Source organism: Somniosus microcephalus, chromosome 8 (genome assembly GCF_052327205.1).
Source record: "Somniosus microcephalus isolate GS21.2 chromosome 8, FLI_Smic_1.0, whole genome shotgun sequence".
Classification (NCBI taxonomy): domain Eukaryota; kingdom Metazoa; phylum Chordata; class Chondrichthyes; order Squaliformes; family Somniosidae; genus Somniosus; species Somniosus microcephalus.
The window spans coordinates 9,542,504-9,568,263 of record NC_140994.1 but is presented as its reverse complement, the minus strand read 5'-3'; the positions used below and the strand labels follow the sequence as shown (position 1 = coordinate 9,568,263).

The following is a 25,760-nucleotide window of genomic DNA, read 5'->3' as shown; positions in this document are numbered from 1 at the left end:
GAGGTATATTGCACTGCAAATGGAATAGAAAATGAAAAAAAAGCGTCAGTACTGCTAAATCTAATGGGCGCAAAGACATACGGGCTGTTACGAAATTTAATCACTCCAGCCAAACCAAAGGACAAGAATTTTAAAGAAATTGTTGATACCCTACAGGAGCACTTAAACCCAACACCGCTGCTGATAGCGGAACGATTCAAATTCTTCAAGAGAAATCAACACAAGAATGAAAGTAATGCTGATTACCTCACCGAATTAAGAAAGCTATCAAAACACTGCCAATTCGGGGCAGGACTAGCAGATTATCTTCGAGACAAATTCATCTGCGGTCTCCTAAGTGAAGGAACACAGAAAAGGCTGCTTTCTGAAAAAGATTTAACACTGGACAAGACTTTCAGTATGGCTGTATCATACGAAGCAGCCGCAAGAGGAGCTGCAGAGATACAACAAAAGACACAGGACTTCGGCACCCATGAAATGACACAGGGTTTCGAGAGATGTTATCGCTGCGGCAGATCCACCCATGACCAGAGGGACTGCTGGTTCAAGGACAAAGCATGCAGGCAATGCGGAAAGATTGGACACATTGCACGGGTATGCCGATCTGGACAAAAAAAACCACGGACAGGAAAAAAAAAAATCAATAAAGAAAAGTATAGAAAGGTACAAATGATGACGGACAGTAGCTCCGAAGACCAGAAGAGCGATAGCGACTCCGAAAACAAGAGACTAAGCTGTCTCAAATTACATAATGTAATTGCCAAAGAAGATTACCAGACCATTTGGGTTACCCTCACGATAGCAGGGTCCCCAGTTAAAATGGAGCTAGATACAGGATCAGCTCTGACCGTCATAAATCGACGGGATTACGAGCGGCTATTTCTGCATATACCTTTAAAAGACACATCCATTATCTTGAAAACATATACGGGGCAGAAAGTATACCCCAAAGGAAAAATAAGGGTGCCTGTTGTATACAACGGCAAGGAAATACAAAAGTTGTATTTATACGTTCTACAAGATGGTGGTCCACTGCTGTTGGGACGTGAATGGATCAGGAAAATACATTTAGACTGGCACTCCATTCAGGCACTGACGGTGACCAGTAAGAAAAAAACCGATGATGACGTCATACCTGAACGATTAAAAGACATCTTGGCCAACGCCAAAGAAGTGTTTCAAGAGAAACTAGGAACCTTGAAAGGCATCACCGCCTCAACAAAAGTGGAAGATGCAGCAATTCCCAAGTTTTTTAAGGCAAGACCGGTGCCATACGCATTTCGTTCAGCAGTCGAGGCAGAGCTGGAGAATTTGGAAAAGGCAGGCGTATTATCTAAAATAGATTGGAGCGAGTGGGCAACACCCATCGTCCCAGTCATGAAGAAAGCATTGAATAATGATAAATCTGAAGAACAGAGAAAAATTCGCATCTGTGGAGACTTCAAGGTGACTGTAAACCCAGTCCTTCACACGGTACAGTATCCTCTTCCAAGGATAGAAGATATTTTCGCCTCACTATCCGGAGGGAAACATTTCACCAAAATTGACTTGGCACAGGCATATCTACAGATGGAGGTTGAAGAGGCCTCTAAAAAATATCTCACGATAAATACACACAAAGGTCTGTACCAGTACAATCGACTGGTTTTCGGAGTAGCATCCGCTCCAGCTATCTGGCAAAGAGCTATGGAGCAAGTCCTCCAAGGGATTCCGGGGACTCAATGCTACCTAGACGACATCCTTGTAACAGGAGAAAACGACAACGAGCACCTTGCCAATTTGGAGCAGGTGCTCACTAGGCTGAGAGAACGGGGCCTACGAGCAAATCGCCCCAAGTGCGAATTTTTCCAAAATCAAATATCATATTGTGGCCACATAATTAATAAGGAAGGGTTGCATAAGTCACCTGAAAAAATTGAAGCGGTCATAAAAGCCCCAGCACCTGAAAATGTTTCACAATTAAGGTCGTTCCTGGGAGAAATAAATTACTATCATAAATTTTTACCGAACTTATCAACTCTTCTGCACCCTCTTAATGAACTGCTACAAACAGGAGTAATTTGGAAATGGAGCGAAGACTGTAAACGTGCCTTCCATAAATGCAAAGACTTAATCACGTCCAAAGAAGTTTTGGCTCATTACAACCCATCACTGCCAATCAGACTGGCGTGCGATGCATCCCCTTACGGCGTAGGAGCAGTATTATCGCATAAATTCCCTGATGGCTCGGAACGGCCGATAGCTTTTGCATCACGCTCATTGAACTCAGCTGAGCGTAACTATGCCCAAATCGACAGGGAAGCACTCAGCCTGGTATGGGGAGTGAAGAAATTCAACCATTACCTACACGGACAAAAATTTACCTTGTTGACTGACCATCAACCCCTCATCTCCATATTCAACCCTAAAAAGGGTGTTCCCATTATGACAGCGCAAAGGCTACAGAGGTGGTCCCTTTTTCTAGGGGCACACCAATACAACATAGAATACAAAGGATCAAAACAGCATGGGAATGCTGACGGGTTATCGCGCCTACCGTTGCCAACGGTAGAAGAAGCACCTACCGTAGACCCAGTGGAGATTTTCCACTCTACCATAGTCGAATGTCTGCCAGTAACAAATTCTGCCATTGAAAGGGAAACTAGAAATGACCCGACTCTCTCACGAGTCTACGATTTAACAGTGAAGGGATGGCCAGCACATGGCGAACCACTGTTGCCAGCATTCTCGCAAAGAAGAGAACAGCTGTCAGTGTGCCGAGGAACCTTGATGTGTGGATCCAGAGTGGTGATTCCACCCAAACTCCAGGATAAAGTTCTAAAGGAGCTTCACGAGGGGCATCTGGGTGGAGTGAAAATTAAGAACCTAGCCAGGGCGTTTGTATGGTGGCCAGGTATTGATGGAGACATCGAAGAAATGACCAAGAGCTGCCTAGGATGCCAGAAGGTCCAAAACGCTCCACCACAAGCCCCTCTACATCCATGGGAGTGGCCCTCATCTCCCTGGCAAAGGGTACACATCGACTTTGCTGGTCCATTTATGGACTCAATGTTCTTAATCGCGGTTGATGCACACTCCAAGTGGCCGGAGGTAATAAAGATGTCCTCCACCACCACGGAAAAAACCATCACAGTATTAAGGACCATATTTGCCAGGAATGGGCTGCCTGAACAGATCTGTTCTGATAATGGACCGCAATTTGTGTCCGAAGAATTCAGGAAGTTCTTAAAAAACAATGGGGTTAAGCACTACACTTCCGCCCCATACCATCCCGCCACCAATGGATTGGCTGAAAGGTTTGTCCAGACCTTCAAGAAGGCCATAAAGGCCATGGGTAATGAAGACATAAAACTTCAGCACAAGGTGGATAACTTCTTGTTCGCATACAGGAATGCAACACATATGGTTACAAACCAAACTCCCGCCATGATGTTCTTCAATAGAAGCCTAAGATGCCGGCTGGATTTGATCAAGCCAAACATCAGAAGGGACGTGGAGAACCGGCAATTTCAAGGCATGAATGAAAGGCCAACTAGAACCTTCCAGATAGGTCAACAAGTTTTGGCCCGGGACTACCGTACCGAGAAATGGCAGCCTGGAACTATCTGCACACGACTAGGACCGCTGATGTATACCGTGGACATCGGAGAAAGCATAATAAGGCGCCATGCTGACCAAATCATAGAGTCATCCGAAAAGGGACAACCTACACCACAACTCTATACGCCTAATGATGAAGTAGAGATACCCATATCTACCTCCGATCCGGTGATACTGGAACCCGATGAACCCGACACTGGCATTCAAGCTGAATCAGCCTTGCCAAAAGAACCTACTACACCACCAGAAACTACTACACCACCGAGGCGTTATCCGGACCGAGTCAGGAAGCCTCCAGAGAGACTGACTTATAATTAATTAACTGCAGCAATGTGTAGATTATTTTTCTTGTAACATGTAATTAATGATTACTTAAAATATTATGTACTGGTTGGCTAAAAGGGGAGGAATTGTAGTGTATGTGCCTTTAAGAGCCCCATGTGTACTGTAATGCCGGTAATGGCCACTCGGGCTATATAAGCCTGTATATTGTGTTGTATCAGTTAGTTCCCCTCCAGACTTTGTTCAGTAAACACCTGTGAAACCAACTCCTGTCTTCAGTGTCTCTATTAACACACGGACACAACAAGTGCCTTGCTATTGAATCTCATGAACACCCCCATAACCCTGTGTTCCTAACACCTCTTCTGGCTTTGAATCTCAATCTAAGAGTGACTTGCTGTTGGAACAACACAAATCCTGTTCCTAAGGCACATGACAAGGTGGCAATGCAAAAGCACCTACCCACCCATGCCCTCCCCCAAACTCCCGCTCCCCAAAGAAAGACTTTATATTTTTGCACATTTATATATTACATTTAACAACCTCAGGAAGTCCCAAAGCGCTTTACAGCCAATAAAGTACTGTTGAAGTTGTAATGTAGGAAATGTGGCAGCCAATTTGTGCACAAGTTCCCACAAACCGCAATGTGATTTTTTTTTATTAGTTCATGGGATGTGGGTGTCGCTGGCAAGGCCAGCATTTATTGTCCATCCCTAGTTGCCCTTGAGAAGGTGGTGGTGAGCCGCCTTCTTGAACCGCTGCAGTTCATGTGGTGAAGGTACCCCCACAGTGCTGTTAGGGAGGGAGTTCCAGGATTTTGACCCAGCGACAATGAAGGATCGGCGATATACTTCTAAGTCAGGATGGTGTGTGACTTGGAGGGGAACTTGGAGGTGGTGGTGTTCCCATGCGCCTGCTGCCCTTGTCCTTCTAGGTAGAAGAGGTCGCAGGTTTGGGAGGTGCTGTTGAAGAAGCCTTGGCGAGTTGCTGCAGTGCATCTTGTAGATGGTACACACTGCAGCCACGGTACGCCGGTGGTGGAGGGAGTGAATGTTTAAGGTGGCGGATGGGGTGCCAATCAAGCGGGCTGCTTTGTCCTGGATGGTGTCGAGCTTCTTGAGTGTTGTTGGAGCTGCACTCATCCAGGCAAGTGGAGAGTATTCCATCACACTCCTGACTTGTGCCTTGTAGATGGTGGAAAGGCTTTGGGGAGTCGGGAGGTGAGACATTCGCCGCAGAATACCTAGCCTCTGACCCGCTCTTGTTGCCAGTTAAATTTCTGGTCAATGGTGACCCCCAGGATGTTGATGGTGGGGGATTCGGCGATGGTAATGCCGTTGAATGTCAAGGGGCGGTGGTTAGACTCTCGCCTGTTGGAGATAGTCATTGCCTGGCGCGAATGTTACTTGCCACTTATCAGTCCAAGCCTGGATGACGTCCAGGGCTTGCTGCATGCGGGCATGGACTTCCCTGGCTTTCCTCCGATATAGTGGCCGTGGGACCTTTTACATCCACCTGAGAGAGCAGACAGGGCCTCGGTTTAACCTCTCATCCTAAAGACGGCACCTCCGACAGTGCAGCACTCCCTCAGTATTGCACTGGAGTGTCAGCCTAGATGTTTTGTTCAAGTCCCTGGAGTGGGATGTGAACCCACAACCTTCTGACTCAGGGGCGAGAGTGTGGCCCACTGAGCCACCACAGCAAAGAGAAGTAATTTAGATCAAAGATGGTCTGTGGTTAGATGATGCACTGCTGAAGTGAGCCATTGGTATCCAATATGGAAATTTGGGGGGCCGTGCTTGTTCCTGTTGAGGTTCGCTCCTGACTGAGGCCCACTTGGGATATTCCTACATTACAACAGTGACTACACTTACAAAGTACTTCATTGGCTGTAAAGCGCTTTGGGACGTCCTGAGGTCGTGAGAGGTGCTGTAGAAATGCAAGTCTTTCTTTCTCTCTTTTTCCTTCTCTCTCTCTTTGTTTCTCTCTTTCTTCCTCTTTCTCTCTATTTGTTTCTTTCTCTCTCTTTCTTGTGTGTAAGAGGGAATAATAATCGTCCATTATGGGTCCTCCCCCTTGATCATTTTACCTCTCTGGTTATGCAGCCGTCTTTATTTAAATCGTACAGATTGAATGCCCAGTTGAGTTTGTCATCAACAGTTCCACGGAGGATCACAGATAAACCCGTCACAAAGTTCTGGGGAGAAGGAGAGAAACAGTAAGAGGTGCTCAGGCAACAGTGAGAAGCTCTGACATTACAGTTACAGTCTGGAGCAGGCACTGAACCTCCAGATGGTGTCCCCATGTGCCTGCTGCCCTTGTCCTTCTAGGTGGAAGAGGTCACGGGTTTGAGAGGTGCTGTCGAAGAAGCCTTGGCGAGTTGCTGCAGTGCATCTTGTAGATGGTGCACACTGCAGCCACGGTGCGCCGGTGGTGGGTATTGATTCGATCATTCTATTGATTGGGAACTCACTGTGACCCCTGGTTCTAGACTCTCCAGCCAGGGGGAAACAGCCACTCAGCATCTGCCCTGTCAAGCCCCCTCAGAATCTTATACGTTTCAAAGACCCCAAACCATCTTTCAAAAACAACAATCCCTGTGAAAGGGAACATTTCCTCCATGTGGCATTTTCAATTTTCCCTGATTTAGGAACTGGAGGAGGCCATTCAGCCCCTCGAGCCTACTCCACCATTCAATGGGCTCATGGCTGATCTGCACCTCAACTCCATGTACTCATCTTTGCTTCACATCCCTTGATACTCTTACCCAAAACAAATTTATCGAACTCAGACTTGAAAATTTTAATTGATCCCCAGCGTCCACAGCCTTTTGAGGGAGCAAGTTCCAGATTTCCACCACCCCTGTTTTGCTGGTTCATTGCCATCTGGGTGAAGATTTCCTCGCTACCACTGCACCCTGCTACTTCCCCTGAACCCCAGGGGAACTCACTTACCTCGAAACTGACAGAACCATTGTGGTCTGTGTCGAAGGCGTTGAATAGAAAGTGTGCGTACATACTGGAGTCTGTAATGGAAAACACAAAGGCTTCAGTCAGGAGACACCGAGGCTCGGTTCATTCATTCACTTATTTTCAGTGCACAATGTGAAGGACATCTCCATCTACACTGTCCCATCAAACACTCCCAGGACAGGTACAGCACGGGGTTAGATACAGAGTAAAGCTCCCTCTACACTGTCCCATCAAACACTCCCAGGGCAGGTACAGCACAGGTTAGAGACAGAGTAAAGCTCCCTCTACACTGTCCCATCAAACACTCCCAGGGCAGGTGCAGCACGGGTTAGATACAAAGTAAAGCTCCCTCTACCCTGTCCCATCAAACACTCCCAGGGCAGGTACAGCACGGGTTAGATACAGAGTAAAGCTCCCTCGACACTGTCCCATCAAACACTCCCAGGGCAGGTACAGCACGGGTTAGATACAGAGTAAAGCTCCCTCTACACTGTCCCATCAAACACTCCCAGGACAGGTACAGCACGGGTTAGGTACAGAGTAAAGCTCCCTCTACACTGTCCCATCAAACACTCCCAGGACAGGTACAGTACGGGTTAGATACAGTGTAAAGCTCCCTCTACACTGTCCCATCAAACACTCCCAGGGCAGGTACAGCACGGCTTAGATACAGAGTAAAGCTCCCTGTACACTGTCCCATCAAACACTCCCAGGGCAGGTACAGCACGGGGTTGGATACAGAGTAAAGCTCCCTCTACACTGTCCCATCAAACACTCCCAGGACAGGTACAGCATGGGTTAGATACAGAGTAAAGCTCCCTCTACACTGCCCCATCAAACACTCCCAGGGCAGGTACAGCACGGGGTTAGATACCCAGTAAAGCTCCCTCTACACTGTCACATCAAACACTCCCAGGACAGGTACAGCACGGGTTAGATACAGATTACAGTTCCCTCTAAACTGTCCCATCAAAGACTTCCAGGGCAGGTACAGCACGGGTTAGATACAGAGTAAAGTTCCCTCGACACTGTCCCATCAAACACTCCCAGGGCAGGTACAGAATGGGTTAGATACAGAGTAAAGCTCCCTCTACACTGTCCCATCAAACACTCCCAGGGCAGGTACAGCACGGGTTAGATACAGAGTAAAGCTCCCTCTACACCGTCCCATCAAACACTCCCAGGCCAGGTACAGCACGGGTTAGATACAGAGTAAAGCTCCCTGTACACTGTCCCATCAAACACTCCCAGGGCAGGTACAGCACGGGTTAGATACAGAGTAAAGCTCCCTCAACACTGTCCCATCAAACACTCCCAGGGCAGGTACAGCACGGGTTAGATACAGAGTAAAGCTCCCTCTACACTGTCCCATCAAACACTCCCAGGGCAGGTACAGCACAGGTTAGATACAGATTACATCTCCCTCTACACTGTCCCATCAAACACTCCCAGGGCAGGTACAGCACGGATTTGATACAGAGTAAACTTCCCTCTACACTGTCCCATCAAACACTCCCAGGGCAGGTACAGCACGGGTTAGATACAGATTACAGCTCCCTCTACACTGTCCCATCAAAGACTGCCAGGGCAGGTACAGCACGGGTTAGATACAGAGTAAAGTTCCCTCTACACTGTCCCATCAAACACGCCCAGGGCAGGTACAGCACGGGTTAGATACAAAGTAAAGATAAATTGACCCTTAGTGTTAGGGGGATTAAATACGTGGGGTTACGGGGATAGGGTGGGATATGTGTCGGTGCAGGCTCGATGGGCCGAAATGGCCTCTATCTGCACTGTGGGGTTCCTGTGATTTCCTGTGATAAAGCTCCCTCTACACTGTCCCATCAAACACTCCCAGGGCAGGTACAGCACGGGTTAGATACAGAATAAAGCTCCCTCTACACTGTCCCATCAAACACTCCCAGGCCAGGTACAGCACGAGTTAGATACAGAGTAAAGCTCCCTGTACATTGTTCCATCAAACACTCCCAGGGCAGGTACAGCACGGGTTAGATACAGAGTAAAGTTCCCTCTACACTGGCCCATCAAACACTCCCAGGGCAGGTACAGCACGGGTTAGATACAGAGTAAAGCTCCCTCTACACTGTCCCATCAAACACTCCCAGGGCAGGTGCAGCACGGGTTAGATACAGAGTAAAGCTCCCTCTACACTGTCCCATCAAACACTCCCAGGCCAGGTACAGCACGGGTTAGATACACAGTAAAGCTCCCTCTATACTGTCCCATCAAACACTCCCAGGGCAGGTACAGCACGGGTTAGATACAGAGTAAAGCTCCCTCAACACTGTCCCATCAAACACTCCCAGGGCAGGTACAGCACGGGTTAGATACAGAGTAAAGCTCCCTCTGCACTGTCCCATCAAACACTCCCAGGGCAGGTACAGCACGGGGTTAGTTAAAGAGTAAAGCTCCCTCTACACTGTCCCATCAAACACTCCCAGGACAGGTACAGCATGGGTTAGATGCAGATTACAGCTCCCTCTGCACTGTCCCATCAAACACTCCCAGGGCAGGTACAGCACGGATTAGATACAGAGTAAAGCTCCCTGTACATTGTTCCATCAAACACTCCCAGGGCAGGTACAGCACGGATTTGATACAGAGTAACGTTCCCTCTACACTGTCCCATCAAACACTCCCAGGGCAGGTACAGCACGGGTTAGATACAGAGTAAAGCTCCCGCTACACTGTCCCATCAAACACTCCCAGGACAGGTACAGCACAGGTTAGAAGCAGAGTAAAGCTCCCTCGACACTGTCCCATCAAACACTCCCAGGGCAGGTACATTACGGGTTAGATACAGAGTAAAGCTCCCTCTACGCTGACCCATCAAACACTCCCAGGGCAGATACAGCACGGGTTAGATACAGAGTAAAGCTCCCTCTGCACTGTCCCATCAAACACTCCCAGGACAGGTACAGCATGGGTTAGATACAGAGTAAAGCTCCCTCTACACTGTCCCATCAAAGGCTCCCAGGGCAGGTATCGCATGGGTTAGATACAGAGTAAAGCTCCCTCTACACTGTCCCATCAAAGACTCCCAGGGCAGGTATCGCATGGGTTAGATACAGAGTAAAGTTCCCGCTACACTGTCCCATCAAACACACCCAGGGCAGGGACAGCACGGGTTCGATAGAGAGTAAATCTCCCTCTAAACTGTCCCATCAAACACTCCCAAGGCAGGTACAGCACGGGTTAGATACAGAGTAGAGCTCCCTCTACACTGTCCCCATCAAACACTCCCAGGGCAGATGCAGCACGGGTTAGATACAGAGTAAAGCTCCCTCTACACTGTCCCATCAAACACTCCCAGGACAGGTACAGCACGGGTTAGATACAGAGTAAAGCTCCCTCTACACTGTCCCATCAGACACTCCCAGGACAGGTACAGTATGGGTTCAATACAGAGTAAAGCTCCCTCTACACTGTCCCATCAAACACTCCCAGGACAGGTACAGCACGCGGTTAGCTAAAGAGTAAAGCTCCCTCTACACTGTCCCATCAAACACTCCCAGGACAGGTACAGCATGGGTTAGATACAGAGTAAAGCTCCCTCTACACTGTCCCATCAAAGACTCCCAGGGCAGGTATCGCATGGGTTAGATACAGAGTAAAGTTCCCTCTACACTGTCCCATCAAAGACTCCCAGGGCAGGTATCGCATGGGTTAGATACAGAGTAAAGCTCCCTCTACACTGTCCCATCAAACACTCCCAGGGCAGGTACAGCACGGGGTTAGTTAAAGAGTAAAGCTCCCTCTACACTGTCCCATCAAACACTCCCAGGACAGGTACAGCATGGGTTAGATGCAGATTACAGCTCCCTCTGCACTGTCCCATCAAAGACTCCCAGGGCAGGTACAGCACGGATTAGATGCAGAGTAAAGCTCCCTGTACATTGTTCCATCAAACACTCCCAGGGCAGGTACAGCATGGATTTGATACAGAGTAAAGTTCCCTCTACACTGTCCCATCAAACACTCCCAGGGCAGGTACAGCACGGGTTAGATACAGAGTAAAGCCCCCGCTACACTGTCCCATCAAACACTCCCAGGACAGGTACAGCACAGGTTAGAAGCAGAGTAAAGCTCCCTCTACACTGTCCCATCAAACACTCCCAGGGCAGGTACAGTACGGGTTAGATACAGAGTAAAGCTCCCTCTACACTGTCCCATCAAACACTCCCAGGGCAGATACAGCACGGGTTAGATACAGAGTAAAGCTCCCTCTACACTGTCCCATCAAACACTCCCAGGACAGGTACAGCACGGGTTAGATACAGAGTAAACCTCCCTCTACACTGTCCCATCAGACACTCCCAGGACAGGTACAGTATGGGTTCAATACAGAGTAAAGCTCCCTCTACACTGTCCCATCAAACACTCACAGGACAGGTACAGCACGCGGTTAGCTAAAGAGTAAAGCTCCCTCTACACTGTCCCATCAAACACTCCCAGGACAGGTACAGCATGGGTTAGATACAGAGTAAAGCTCCCTCTACACTGTCCCATCAAAGACTCCCAGGGCAGGTATCGCATGGGTTAGATACAGAGTAAAGTTCCCTCTACACTGTCCCATCAAAGACTCCCAGGGCAGGTATCGCATGGGTTAGATACAGAGTAAAGTTCCCTCTGCACTGTCCCATCAAACACACCCAGGGCAGGGACAGCACGGGTTCGATAGAGAGTAAATCTCCCTCTAAACTGTCCCATCAAACACTCCCAAGGCAGGTACAGCACGGGTTAGATACAGAGTAAAGCTCCCTCTATCCAAGGGATAGCATAAGATCCAAGGAGAGGACATATAAATTGGCCAGAAAAAGCAATAATCCTGAGGATTGGGAGCAGTTTAGGATTCAACAAAGGAGGACAAAGGGATTAATTAAGAAAGGGAAAATAGAATGTGAGAGTAAGCTCGCAGGGAACATAAAAACTGACTGTAAAAGCTTTTATAGATATGTGAAGAGAATAAGACTGGTGACGTTAAGCGTAGGTCCCTTGCAGTCAGAGTCAGGGGAATTTATAATGGGGAACAAAGAAGTGGCAGACCAACTAAATACATATTTTGGTTCTGTCTTCAGAAAGGAGGACATGCCGGGGAACATAGGGTCTGATGAAAGGGTGGAACTGAAAGAAATCAGTATTTGTAGGGAAATGGTGTTAGGAAAATTGACGGGATTGAAGGCCGATAAATCCCCAGGGCCTGATAATCTACATCCTAGGGTACTTAAGGAAGTGGCCCCAGAAATAGTAGATGCATTGCTGGTCATCTTCCAGAACTCGATAGACTCTGGAACAGTACCCATGGATTGGAGGGTAGCTAATGTTACCCCACTATTCAAAAAAGGCGGTAGAGAAAAAGCAGGGAATTATAGATATGCCTGACATTGGTAGTGGGGAAAATGCTAGAGTCCATTATAAAAGATGTAATAGCAGAGCACTTGGAAAGCAGTGACAGGATCAGACAAAGTCAACATGGATTTACAAAAGGTAAATCGTGCTTGACTAATCTACTGGAATTTTTTGAGGATTTAATGGGTAAAATAGATAAGGGAGAACCAGTGGATGTGGTGTATTTGGACTTTCAGAAGGCTTTCGATAAGGTCCCACATAAGAGATTAGCGTGCAAAATTAAGGCACATGGGATTGGGGGCAAGGTATTGACTTGGATAGAGAACTGGTTGGCGGACAGAAAGCAAAGAGTTGGAATAAACGGGTCATTTTCCAAGTGGCAGGCAGTGACTAGTGGGGTACCGCAAGGATCGGTCCTAGGACCCCAGCTGTTCAGAATATATATTAATGATCTGGACGAGGGAATTGGATGTAATATCTCCAAATTTGCAGATGACACAAAGCTGGGTGGGAGGGTATGCTGTGAGGAGGATGTCATGAAACTCCAGTACGATTTGGACATGTTGGGTGATTGGGCAGAAACATGGCAAATGCAGTATAATGTGGATAAATGTGAGGTTATCCACTTTGGTGGCAAAAACAGGAAGGCAGATTATTATTTGAATGGCAATAGATTGGGAGAAGGGGAAGTGCAAAGAGACCTGGGTGTTCTTGTGCACCAGTCACTGAAGGTAAGCATGCAGGTGCAGCAGGCGGTTAAGAAGGCAAATGGTATGTTGGCCTTCGTAGCTAGAAGGTTCGAGTACAGGAACAAGGATGTCTTGCTGCAGTTGTACAAGGCCTTGGTGAGACCGCACCTTGAGTATTGTGTGCAGTTTTGGTCGCCTTATCTGAGGAAGGACCTTCTTGCCATGGAAGGAGTGCAGCGAAGATTCACCAGGCTGATACCTGGGATGGCAGGAATGATGTATGAGGAGAGATTGTGCCGATTGGGCTTATACTCACTGGAGTTTAGAAGATTGAGAGGGGATCTCATCGAAACCTATAAAATTCTGTCAGGCCTGGACAGACTAGATGCAGGAAGGATGTTTCCGATGGCCGGGAAGTCCAGAACCAGGGGTCATAGTCTAAGGATAAGGGGTAAGCCATTTAGGACTGAACACTCACACGGCAGGTACAGCACGGGTTAGATACAGAGTAAAGCTCCCTCTACACTGTCCCATCAAACACTCCCAGGGCAGCTAAAGCACGGGTTAGATACAAAGTAAAGCTCCCTCTACATTGTCCCATCAAACACTCCCACGGCAGGTACAGCACGGGTTAGGTACAGAGAAACATAGAAACATAGAAGATAGGAGCAGGAGTAGCCCATTTGGCCCCTCGAGCCTGCTCCGCCATTCAACGAGATCATGGCTGATCATCCAAATTCAGTACCCTGTCCCTGCCTTCTCCCCGTATCCCTTGCTCCCTTTAGCCTTAAGAAATATGTCCAACTCCTTCTTGAATATATTTAATGAATTGGTCTCAACTGCCTTCTGTGGTAGAGAATTCCACAGGTTCACCACTCTCTGGGTGAAGAAATTCCTCCTCATCTCTGTCCTAAATGGCTTACCCCTTACCCTTAGACTGCGACCCCTGGTTCTGGACTCCCCGGCCATCTGGAACATCCTTCCTGCATCTGGTCTGTCTAGTCCTGTTAGAATTTTATAAGTTTCAATGAGATCCCCTGTCATTCTTCTAAACTCCAGCGAGCATAAGCCCAATCGACCCAATCTCTCCTCATACGTCATTCCTGCCATCCCAGATATCAGTCTGGTGAATCTTCGCTGCACTCCCTCCATGGCAACAACATCCTTCCTCAGATAAGGCGACCAAAACTGCGCACAGTACTCAAGGTGTGGTCTCACCAAAGCCCTGTACAACTGCAGCAAGACATCCTTGTTCTTGTACTCGAACCCTCTTGCTACGAAGGCCAACATACCATTTGCCTTCTTAACCACCTGCTGCACCTGCAAAGCTCTGTAAAGCTCCCTCTACACTGTCCCATCAAACACTCCCAGGGCATGTACAGCACATGTTAGTTGCTTCAGTCCATGCCCGCATGCAACAAAATGTGGGCAACATCTAGGCTTGGGCTGATATGTGGCAATTAACTTTCACTCCACATAAGTGCCAGGCAATGACCATCTCTACCAGCTCCCCACGACATTCAATGTCATTACCATTGCCGAATCCCCCACTATCAACATCCTGGGGATCACCATTGATCAGAAACTTAACTGGACCAGTTGTATAAATGCCGTGGCTACAAGAGCAGGCCAGAGGCTGGGTATTCTGCAGCGAGTGGCTCACCTCCTGACTCCGCAAAGCCTTTCCACCATCTACAAGGCACAAGTCAGGAGTGTGATGGAATACTCTCCACTCGCCTGGATGAGTGCAGCTCCAACAACACTCAAGAAGCTCGACACCATCCAGGACAAAGCAGCCACTTGATTGGCACCCCATCCACCACCTTAAACATTCACTCCCTCCACCACCGTCGTACCGTGGCTGCAGTGTGCACCATCTACAAGATGCACTGCAGCAACTCGCCAAGGCTTCTTCGACAGCACCTTCCAAACCCGCGACCTCCACCACCTGGAAGGACAAGGGCAGCAGGCGCATGGGAACACCACCACCTCCATGTTCCCCTCCAAGTCACACACCATCCTGACTTGGAAATATATCGGCCGTTCCTTTATCATCACTGGGTCATAATCCTGGAACTCTCTCCCTAACAGCACTGTGGGAGTACCTTCACCACACGGACTGCAATGGTTCAAGAAGGCGGCTCACCAACACCTTCTCAAGGGGCAACTAGGGATGGGCAATAAATGCTGGCCTTGCCAGCGACGCCCACATCCCATGAATGAATAAAAAAATGTCTCCAGCTCCTTTGCTGATGATTTAACTACCCCTCACAGTCACAGCCCCTCAGGTCATGTCTCTGAGAGCCTGACAGCCTCCAGTCGGTGACTGAATCACTAAATCTCTGTCTCCTCCTTGTCCTTCAACAGGGCAAAAGAAACGCCAGGCAGGGGGAATGTATCTGTTGTTCGGCCCGTCTGTACTGACCCGCCACTGCCTGTATGTCTGGGTTACGCTCATTACCGTGCCTCTGATGCACTGCCCAACATTTTTTATTAATTCTGGGATTGTGAGCAACATTGGCAAGGCTGGCATTTATTGCCCAACCCTGGTTGCCCTGGTTTGCTACAACAATCTCGCTGGGTCACTTCAGAGGGCAGTTAAGAGTCAACCACGTTGGTGTGGGACTGGAGTCACATATAGGCCAGACCGGGTAAGGACAAAGAAACATAGAAGATAGGAGCAGGAGTAGGCCATTCGGCCCCTCGAGCCTGCTCCGCCATTTAATGAGATCATGGCTGAACATCCAAACTCAGTACCCTGTCCCTGCTTTCTCCCCATATCCCTTGATCCCTTTAGCCTTAAGAAATATATCTAACTCCTTCTTGAATATATTTAATGAATTGGCCTCCACTGCCTTCTGTGGTAGAGAATTCACAGGTTCACCACTCTCTGGGTGAAGAAATTCCTCCTCATCTCAGTCCTAAATGGCTTACTCCTTATCCTTAGACTGTGACCCCTGGTTCTGGACTCCCCAGCCATCGGGAACATCCTTCCAGCATCTAGTCTGTCCAGTCCTGTCAGAATTTTATAGGTTTCGATGAGATCCCCTCTCATTCTTCTAAACTCCAGTGAGTACAAGCCCAATCGACCCAATCTCTCCTCATACGTCATTCCTGCCATCCCAGGTATCAGCCTGGTGAATCTTCGCTGAACTCCCTCCATGGCGAGAACATCCTTCCTCAGATAAGGCGACCAAAACTGCACACAATACTCAAGATGTGGTCTCACCAAGGCCCTGTACAACTGCAGCAAGGCATCCTTCCTCAGATAAGGACGGCAGGTTTCCTTCCCTAAAGGACATCGGTGAACCAGTTGGGTTTTTACGACAATCCGACAGCTTCATGGTCACTGATACCAGCTTTCTATTTGCAGAGTTTTTTAAAAACTGAATTGAAATTCTCAAACTGGCCTGGTGGGATTTGAACTCGCGTTCTCTGGATTATTGGCCCAGGCCTGGTTTACACTCACCTCCTTGAGGAAAGAACTGGGAGTAAATTTGTTTAAACGTCTCTTCGTTAACCACACCACTGGGGCACTCCTGACAGCAAAGGGGGAGAGAAAGTAGGAAATATCAGATTCAGTCGCAATCTGTCTGGAGGGTTGATCGAACTCTCACCGTTTCAAAACAACAACCACCTGGACTTAATCAGCTCCTTTAACATAGCTATGGATTGGAGAGGGGGGAAGGGGGGGGGAGAAATATGGACATCAAGAATTAGTTCAGAGACTAATTAGAATGAAAGACTTGCATTTATATAACACCTTTCACGAACTCAGGACGTCCCAAAGTGCTTTACAGCCAATGAAGTACTTTTTGAAGTGTAGTCACTGTTGTAATGTAGGAAATGTAGCAGCCAATTTGCGCACAGCAAGCTCCCACAAACAGCAATGTGATAATGGCCAGATCATCTGTTTTAGTGATATTGGTTGAGGGATCAATATTGGCTCCAGGACACTGGGGAGAATTCCCCCCTGCTCTTCTTTGAAATAGTGGCCGAGGGATCTTTTACATCCAGCTGAGAGAGCAGACGGGGCCTCGGTTTAACGTCTCATCTGAAAGACGGCACCTCCGACAGTGCAGCACTCCCTCAGCACTGCCCTGGAGTGTCAGCCTGGATTTTTGTGCTCAAGTCTCTGGAGTGGGACTTGAACCCACAACCTCCTGACTCAGAGGGTGTTACAGTTAGGAAGTAATGGTTGTCCACCTCAGTTAAGAGCTGGTAGATTGGTCACCTCATTATAATCCAGCTGATGACTCACAGTTTTGAAGCCTCGGTAGAGGACCTGCAGTTCCTTCTTGGTGAACTTTGTTTGCCCTTGAAGCTGTTCCAGGCCTTCAGGTCGGTGACACACTGTGGAGGGCTCAAATTCATCCTCGATGCTATCTGTCATGGACAAAGAAGGAGAGACAAAGAAGCAGAGTTAGAGATGAAGGCAAAGAGTCTCCGATTAGCTAAGTCAGCTGGTAAAATATATGTGAAATGAATGAATGAAGGAAGGAATGAATGAAGGAAGGAAGGAAGGAAACAAGGAAGGAAGGAATGAAGGGATGAACGAAGGAAGGAAGGAAGCAAGGAAGGAAGGAATGAAGGGATGAATGAAAGAAGGAAGCAAGGAAGGAAGGAATGAATGAAGGAATTACAAAGTATTACACAGAAACAGGCCATTCGGCCCAACTGGTCCGTACCAGTGTTTATGCTCCACACGAGCCTCCTCCCACCCTCTTCATCTCACCCTACCAACATATCCTTCTATGTATGAATGAATGAATGAACAAATGAATGATAATTTCATTGCCAACTCAAGCGCTAATCCATATGAAAAAGATGTAATCTCAGGGTCTCAGGTCGGACAGTGAGGTAAGCGTTGGCTCACAGAATCTCACAGCACAGAAGGAGGCCATTCGGCCCATCGTGCCTGTGCCGGCTCTTTGAAAGAGCTCTCCAATTAGTCCCACTCCCCCTCCTCTTTCCCCATAGCCCTGCAAATGTTTCCCTTTAAGTATTTATCCAATTCCCTTTTGAAAGTTACTATTGAATCTGCTCCCACCGCCCTTTCAGGCAGCGCATTCCAGATCACAACAACTCGCTGCAAAAAAAAATGTTTCCTCATCTCCCCTCTGGTTCTTTTGCCAATTACCTTCAATCTGTGTCCTCTGGTTACCGACCCTCCTGCCACTGGAAACAGTTTCTCCTTATTTACTCTATCAAAACCTCTCATAATTTTGAACACCTCTATTAAATCTCCCCTTAACTTTCCCTGCTCTAAGGAGAACAATCCCAGCTTCTCCAGTCTATCCATATAACAAAGTCCCTCATCCCTGGAACCATTCTAGTAAATCTCCTCTGCACCCTCTCCAGCGTCTTGATATCCTTAACATTCATTTTACTATTAGTTACGTTTGAGGCAAAACTCACTCTGGTGCCACAGTAGAGAGTATCAGAGAGACCAAATATCATCGCTGATGAGAATTAACACTTGACAGTTGGCAACTGGGTGAATACCGTATTTTATTTACAATTATATTTTCAACCTGATATACCTATCAATTCATCCAATGAAAAGCAACGAGTTAAGACAGTAACTATAGGTTTTTATTGGCTAAATAACAGAGCCCACCCTCGTGGGTGATCGGATCCAACAAGGAGGAATACCAGCCAGTCGACCACCTTTATACCTGGGCAAGTAGGTGGAGCCATGGGCGGAGTCAGCAGTGGTCAGCCCAGGTATAACAGCGTGACAAGAGGCGACCTCGTGTAGTGATACAACAGTGTAAACAGTGATAACCACAGTGTAACGATATAACAGTGATAACCATAGTGTAACGATAGTGAACGATAAAAGTGGTTTACCACATTCACCCCTTGTTTAGATTTGAGTCCGGCGGGGTGAAGTGTACTACCAGTTCGGGTATGTCAGTCTGTCCGGAGGCCTCGTAAGCCTTTCCGATCATCGCAGCAGCGGCGGCGGTGATGCAGTATCCGATGCTAATGCTGGTGTCTGCATGGTCGGCGAAGGCTCGTGGGGTTCCGGCATGCCGTCTACCTGGGCTGGATTTGGGGGGGTGGTGGGGGGTAACGGTGGTGTCTCAGGGATGCCCGAGGGTGCGAGGTCTCGTAAGGAGACTGTGTCCTCCCGCCCATCTGGGTATGCCACATAGGCGTACTGGGGGTTGGCGTGCAGGAGGTCCACCCTCTCGACCAGGGGGTCCGTTTTATGGGCCCTCGCGTGCTTTCGCAGCAAGATGGGCCCCGGAGAGGTCAGCCAAGTTGGTAGCATGGTTCCCGTAGTCGACTTCCTGGGGAAAACAAACATTCGTTCATGGGGGGTGGCGTTAATGGCAGTGCAAAGCAGTGACCGGATGGAATGCAGCGCTGCCGGGAGGACTTCCTGCCAGCGAGAGGTTGGGAGGCCCTTGGACTTTAAGGCTAAGAGAACGGCCTTCCAGACAGTCGCGTTCTCTCTTTCCACCTGGCCGTTCCCTCGGGGGTTGTAGCTGGTGGTCCTGCTTGCAGCAATACCTCTCGCTAGTAGGAACTGACGGAGTTCCTCGCTCATGAAGGAGGAGCCCCGGTCGCTATGTATATAGTTCGGGAACCCGAACACGGCGAAGAGGTCGTTCAGGCATTTGATGACCGTGGTACTGGTCATGTCTGGGCAGGGGAAGGCAAAGGGGAAACGGGAGTACTCGTCAATGATGTTGAGGAAGTACACATTACGGTCAGAGGACGGGAGGGGCCCCTTAAAATCGATGCTCAAGCGCTCGAAGGGGCGGGTGGCCTTGATCAGGCTTGCTCTGTCCGGCCTAAAGAAATGCGGTTTGCATTCGGCACAGGTTTGGCAGTTCCTGGTCATGGTCCTGACCTCCTCGATGGAGTAGGACAGGTTGCGGGCCTTAATGAAGTGGTAAAGTCTGGTGACTCCGGGGTGGCAGAGGTTGTTGTGGAGGGTCTGCAGTCTATCAATTTGCGCGTTGGCGCATGTACTCCGTGATAGAGCATCTGGGGGTTCGTTCAGTTTACCAGGCCGGTACAAGATCTCATAATCATAGGTGGGGAGCTCGATTCTCCACCTCAAGATCTTGTCGTTCTTGATTTTGCCCCTCAGCTTGTTATTAAACATAAAAGCGACCGAACGCTGGTCGGTGAGGAGGGTAAATCGTTTGCCTGCCAGGTAATGCCTCCAGCGTCGTACAGCCTCCACGATCGCCTGGGCCTCCTTCTCGACCGAGGAGTGTTGGATCTCAGGGCCCTGGAGGGTCCTTGAGAAGAAGGCCACCGGTCTCCCCTCCTGGTTAAGGGTTGCGGCTAGGGCGAAGTCGGATGCATCGCTTTCCACTTGGAAAGGGATAGACTCATCCACCGCGTGCATTGTGGCCTTAGCAATGTCTCCCTTAATGAGGGAGAAGGCTGCGCACGCTTCTGCCGTCAGGGGGAAGGAGGCGGACTTCATGAGGGGTCTGGCTTTGTCCGCATAATTCGGCACCCATTGGGCATAGTAGGCGAAGAGCCCCAGGGTCCTCTTCAGCGCCTTTGGACAGTGGGGGAGGGGACGCTCCATGAGGGGGCGCATTCTTTCGGGGTCGGGGCCGATGACTCCGTTCTCTACTACGCAGCCGAGGATGGCAAGGCGCGAGGTGTTAAACACACATTTCTCCTTATTGTAGGTGAGGTTCAGCCATTGGGCCGTACGGAGGAATCTCTCCAGATTAACATCATGGTCCTGCCGGTCGCGGCCGCAGATGGTGACGTTATCTAGATAGGGGAACGTGGCTTGCAGCCCGTTCTGGTCAACCATCCGGTCCATCTCCCTTTGGAAGACCGAAACCCCGTTGGTGACGCCGAAGGGAACCCTAAGGAAGTGGTAGAGGCGGCCATTCGTCTCGAAGGTGGTATACTGGCGGTCCTCAGGGCGGATAGGGAGTTGGTGGTAGGCCGACTTAAGGTCGATGGTAGAGAATACTCGGTACTGTGCAATCTGATTGACCATATCAGATATGCGGGGAAGGGGGTATGCGTCCAGCTGGGTGTACCGGTTTATGGTTTGGCTGTAGTCGATGACTAGGCAGTTTTTATCGCCGGTCTTAACGACTACGACCTGGGCACGCCAGGGGCTGTTGCTCCTCTCGATGATGCCCTCTTTCAGGAGACGCTGCACCTCAGAGCTAATAAAAGCTCTGTCCCCGGCGCTGTACCGCCTGCTCTTGGTAGCGACGGGTTTACAGTCGCGGGTGAGGTTGGCGAACAGGGAGGGGGGCGGAACCCTGAGGGTGGATAGGCCGCAGGTGGTACGCGGTGGGCGGTATAAAGGCTGTTGGTTGTCGACTGTGAGTGGGGGGAGGGGTCCACCGTATGCCAAAGTGACACGTTGAAGGTGGGATTGGAAATCCAGCCCTAGTAGGACGGCGGCGCAGAGTTGGGGCAGGACGAGAAGTTTAAAATTTTTATACTCCGTGCCCCTAACCGACAGGGTCACAACACAGTATCCGCTGATGTCTGTTGAATGGGACCTCAATGCCATCGAGATCCGGTTGCGCGTTGGCTGGACAGTGAGGGAGTAGTGGCTCACCGTGTCTGGATGGATGAAACTCTCCGTGCTTCCGCTGTCGAACAGGCAGGTCGTGGCGTGGCCGTTTACTTTGATGTCCATCATGGACTTGGACAGGTGATGCGGGCGAGCTTGGTCCAGTGTGACGGAGGCTAGTGTATGGCTGAGCGAGCTGCTGTAGTCTGCGGGTGAGGCTGTGGTCGGGTCTGGAGACAAGGTGGCGGTCGAGTGTGGTGAACAAAATGGCGGTGCCCACGACGTTGCATAAAATGGCGGAGAAGATGGCCGCCCCCACAACTCACATGAGGCACTGCCGGTGTCGGTGGCTTTCCCCCTGCAGGCCTTCGCGAAGTGGCCTTTCTTGTGGCAGTCGGTGCAGGTCGCGTTTCTTGCAGGGCAGCGCGCCCTCGGGTGTTTCGCCTGGCCACAGAAAAAGCAGCCAGCGGCCCGATCGCGGGGCTCCGATGTCGCAGCCGGTACCGGGGGTGGCGGTCCCGATCGGGTCCGGGACGCCGACGCTGAGGTAGGTCCCAGAGGCAGCGGTGCGAGGGGTATTGCGGTCGGGGTCGGGCCCGAGTCCCAGGGTCGCGCAGCACAGTACCTGGAATACGCCTCGAGGTCCCGATGGGCCACTTCCAGAGAGCGAGCGAGGGCTGCAGCTGTGTTCAGGTCGAGGTCCTTTGATTCGAGCAGTCTTTGCCGTGAGTAGTCGGACCGAAGGCCTTTCACGAAGGCATCGCGGATATTCTCTTCAGTATTTTCTGCAGCCGTTACAACTTTAAAGTCACAGTCCCTGCCGAGTGTTTGTAGCGCCCGTAAAAATTCATCTACAGACTCTCCTGGCTGTTGCGGGCGGGATCTTAGGAGATGTCTGGCATACATAGAATTTACAGGGCTCCGGTACTGCTCTTTCAGCAGGTTGAGGGCGGCCTCGTATGTAGTAAGGTCCTGGATGAGTGCAAATACTTTAGGGCTCACTTGGGCGGTCAGAACTCTTAGTTTGGATCTCTGAGGCACGCCGGATTCTCCCAGGTAGGATTCGAAACAGCTCAGCCAGTGTTTGAAGTCGAGGGCTGAGTTTGCTGCCTGTGGGTTTAGATCCAGGTACGGCGGTCGGAGGGCTCGCAGCCAGGCCGGCTGCTGTGGCTGTTGTAGCTGGGCGTCTGACGGGTCGTTTGGCTGCTCCGTTAAAGACATTTCAAAATTTAGCCAATAAAATTGATATACCTATCAATTCATCCAATGAAAAGCGACGAGTTAAGACAGTAACTATAGGTTTTTATTGGCTAAATAACAGAGCCCACCCTCGTGGGTGATCGGATCCAACAAGGAGGAATACCAGCCAGTCGACCACCTTTATACCTGGGCAAGTAGGTGGAGCCATGGGCGGAGTCAGCAGTGGTCAGCCCAGGTATAACAGCGTGACAAGAGGCGACCTCGTGTAGTGATACAACAGTGTAAACAGTGATAACCATAGTGTAACGATAGTGAACGATAAAAGTGGTTTACCACACAACCACTTAACTAAAAAGCAATGTTGCTTTTCCAAAAGATCAGTTGATAGGTTCATGGCCCAATTTGGTACTGAACTGTAAAGACCAAGGAGATCCCAGGCCCAACCCCCGGTCTGTGGAGAGTTAGTCGATCTCGGCTAGCGTCCTAATCAGGGTGCTGAAATGGGCCTTCACGCCCCTGGGCTGGAGAGGGGAGGAAGCCAGCCAGGGTATCGATGGGCCGAGCGGCCTCCTTCTGTGCTGTACGATTCTATGCGAGGACAGGATCAGGCTCCGAGGTGACACTCTTGCACGTGAAGGGAGCCCACTCCGTCAAGACATCCAAGGACGTGCAATCCACGTAAATGCCGTGGCAACAAGAGCGGGTCAGAGGCTGGGTATTCTGCGGCGAGTGTCTCACCTCCTGACTCCCCAAAGCCTTTCCACCATCTACAAGGCACAAGTCAGGAGTGTAATGGAATACTCTCCACTTGCCTGGATGAGTGCAGCTCCAGCAACATTCAAGAAGCTCGAAACCATCCAGGACAAAGCAGCCTGCTTGATTGGCACCCCATCCACCACCTTAAACATTCACTCCCTCCACCACCGGCGCACCGTGGCTGCAGTGTGTACCATCTACAAGATGCACTGCAGCAACTCGCCAAGGCTTCTTCGGCATCACCTCCCAAACCCGCGACCTCTACCACCTAGAAAGACAAGGGCAGCAGGCGCATGGGAACACCATCACCTCCAAGTTCTCCTCCAAGTCACACACACCATCCTGACTTGGAAATATATTGGTCGTTCCTTCATCGTCGCTGGGTCAAAATCCTGGAACTCCCTCCCTAACAGCACTGTGGGAGTACCTTCACCACACGGACTGCAGTGGTTCACGAAGGCGGCTCACCACCACCTTCTCAAGGGCAATTAGGGATGGGCAATAAATGCTGGCCTTGCCAGTGACCACCACAGCTCCTGAAAGAGTAAATAAAATTTTAAAAATTCAAGGACTCAAGGACGGCTGCCCAGCATGATTGTCAGGAGAGGAGTGGTGAGGGAAGCGACATCTTCCATCCCTTTCTTTCAACATCATGCATCCTGCCTGTGGCCCAACGCCAGGCCTCTGCCATGCTAGAGCTCTGCCGCAGTCATTGGTACATGGGAAGAGGGCACTGTGTAGTCATGGAAACCACCTGGAAAAAGACCACATGGTTGCTCCAGGGGACAACTCCCAGAACTTCAACATGTCTCCTCTGAGGTTTCTGAAGACCCTTTCACCTAACTCAATAAAACACCTTCATTGTCCAGCGGAGCCGAGGGAAAGTTCTGGAAAATAAAATGCCGGGGGTGTCTGAAATATAAACAGAAAATGCTGGGAATGTGCAATTGTTGTCAACCAGCACCTGACTGAGAAAGCTGAGTGAACCGGGATGAATCAAGACATGCTCAAAATTAAACAAAGAGGAGAGGCGAGAACAACAGGCCAGTTTTGTTGCTGGGCTCCTGGTTCATCTTATTTTTATACTGGCCCTATACGAGGCTTTTCAAGTCTAACCATTTCCAGTTCAGGTGCAGGGTCACTGGCCTGGGGGGAATTGGCCCCCTCTCCTTCAGTTTTCACACCAAGAGTGTCCCAGCCTTCGAACCCGCAGGGATTTTACATAGGTGGGTGCTGAGATGCCGCAGTAAATCTGCCACTAGAGGTTCAGAGCTCTGGATGGACCCCATCTGCAGTAACTCCGTTCAGTTACGAGCACCGCCCCTCAGGAAGGATATATCGGCCTTGGAGGGGGGGGCAGCCCAGATTCACCAGACTGACACCGGGGCTAAAAGGGTTAAATTACGAGGACAGGTTGCATAGACTGGGCTTGTATTCCCTCGAGTATAGAAGATCAAGGGGTGATTTAACTGAAGAGTTTAAGATGATTTAAGGATTCGATGGGGTAGAGAGAGAGAAACTATTTCCTCTGGTGGGGGGAGTCCAGAACAAGGGGGCAGAACCTTAAAATTAGAGCCAGGCCGTTCAGGGGTGATGTCAGGAAGCACTTCTTCACACAAAGGGTGGTGGAAATCGGGAACTCTCTCCCCCAAATACTGTTGAGGCTGGGGGTCAATTGAAAATATCAAAACTGAGCGATAGATATTTGGCAGGTAAGGGTATTAAGGGATAGGGGACCTTTTTTTTTATTCGTTCATGGGATGTGGGTGTTGCAGGCAAGGCCAGCATTTATTGTCCATCCCTAGTTGTCCTTGAGAAGGCGGGTAGATGGTGTTAAGATACAGATCAGCCATGATCTGATTGGATGGTGGAACAGGCTCGAGGGGCTGAATGGCCTCTTGTTCCTGTCCTGCTTTGTTCACCTGGAGCTAGAGACGTCCCCCCTCTACTGGTAGAAAACAGGTACTGTGGCACTTCACAGGTCCCACTGCTTCTCCAATGATAGGATCACAGAATGACACGGCATAGAAGGAGGCCATTCGGCCCATTGTGCCTGTGCCGGCTCGCTGCAAGAGCTCTCCAATTAGTCCCCCTCTCCCCTGCTCTTTCCCCCTATCCCTGCAAATTTTTTCTTCTTCAAGTATTTATCCAATTCTCTTTTGAAAGTTACTATTGAATCTGCTTCCACCGCCCTTTCAGGCAGCGCGTTCCAGATCACAACAACTCGCTGCGTAAAAAACATTCTCCTCATCTCCCCTCTGATCCTTTTGCCAATCACCTTCAACCTGTGTCCTCTGGTCACCGACCCTCCTGCCACTGGAAACAGTTTCTCTTTATTTACTCGATCAAAACCCTCATGATTTTGAA

General features: G+C 49.6%; 1 protein-coding gene across 1 annotated transcript in view; it reads right to left on the bottom strand.

Annotated features, from left to right (window-relative positions):
• The window catches only part of LOC147113295 (A-type potassium channel modulatory protein KCNIP2), a 37,592-nt gene extending 20,271 nt beyond the window's left edge, over nucleotides 1–17,321 (bottom strand). The window contains exons 1-4 of the mRNA XM_085994199.1: nucleotides 17,175–17,321; nucleotides 16,383–16,452; nucleotides 6,837–6,907; nucleotides 5,972–6,079 (exon numbers count right to left, since the gene is read on the bottom strand). Of these exons, the coding sequence (XP_085850325.1) occupies nucleotides 5,972–6,079; nucleotides 6,837–6,907; nucleotides 16,383–16,452; nucleotides 17,175–17,306 (381 nt within the window). The 5' untranslated portion in view covers nucleotides 17,307–17,321. The remainder of the gene's footprint in view (nucleotides 1–5,971; nucleotides 6,080–6,836; nucleotides 6,908–16,382; nucleotides 16,453–17,174) is intronic.
• Between the last annotated feature and the right edge of the window lie 8,439 nt (nucleotides 17,322–25,760).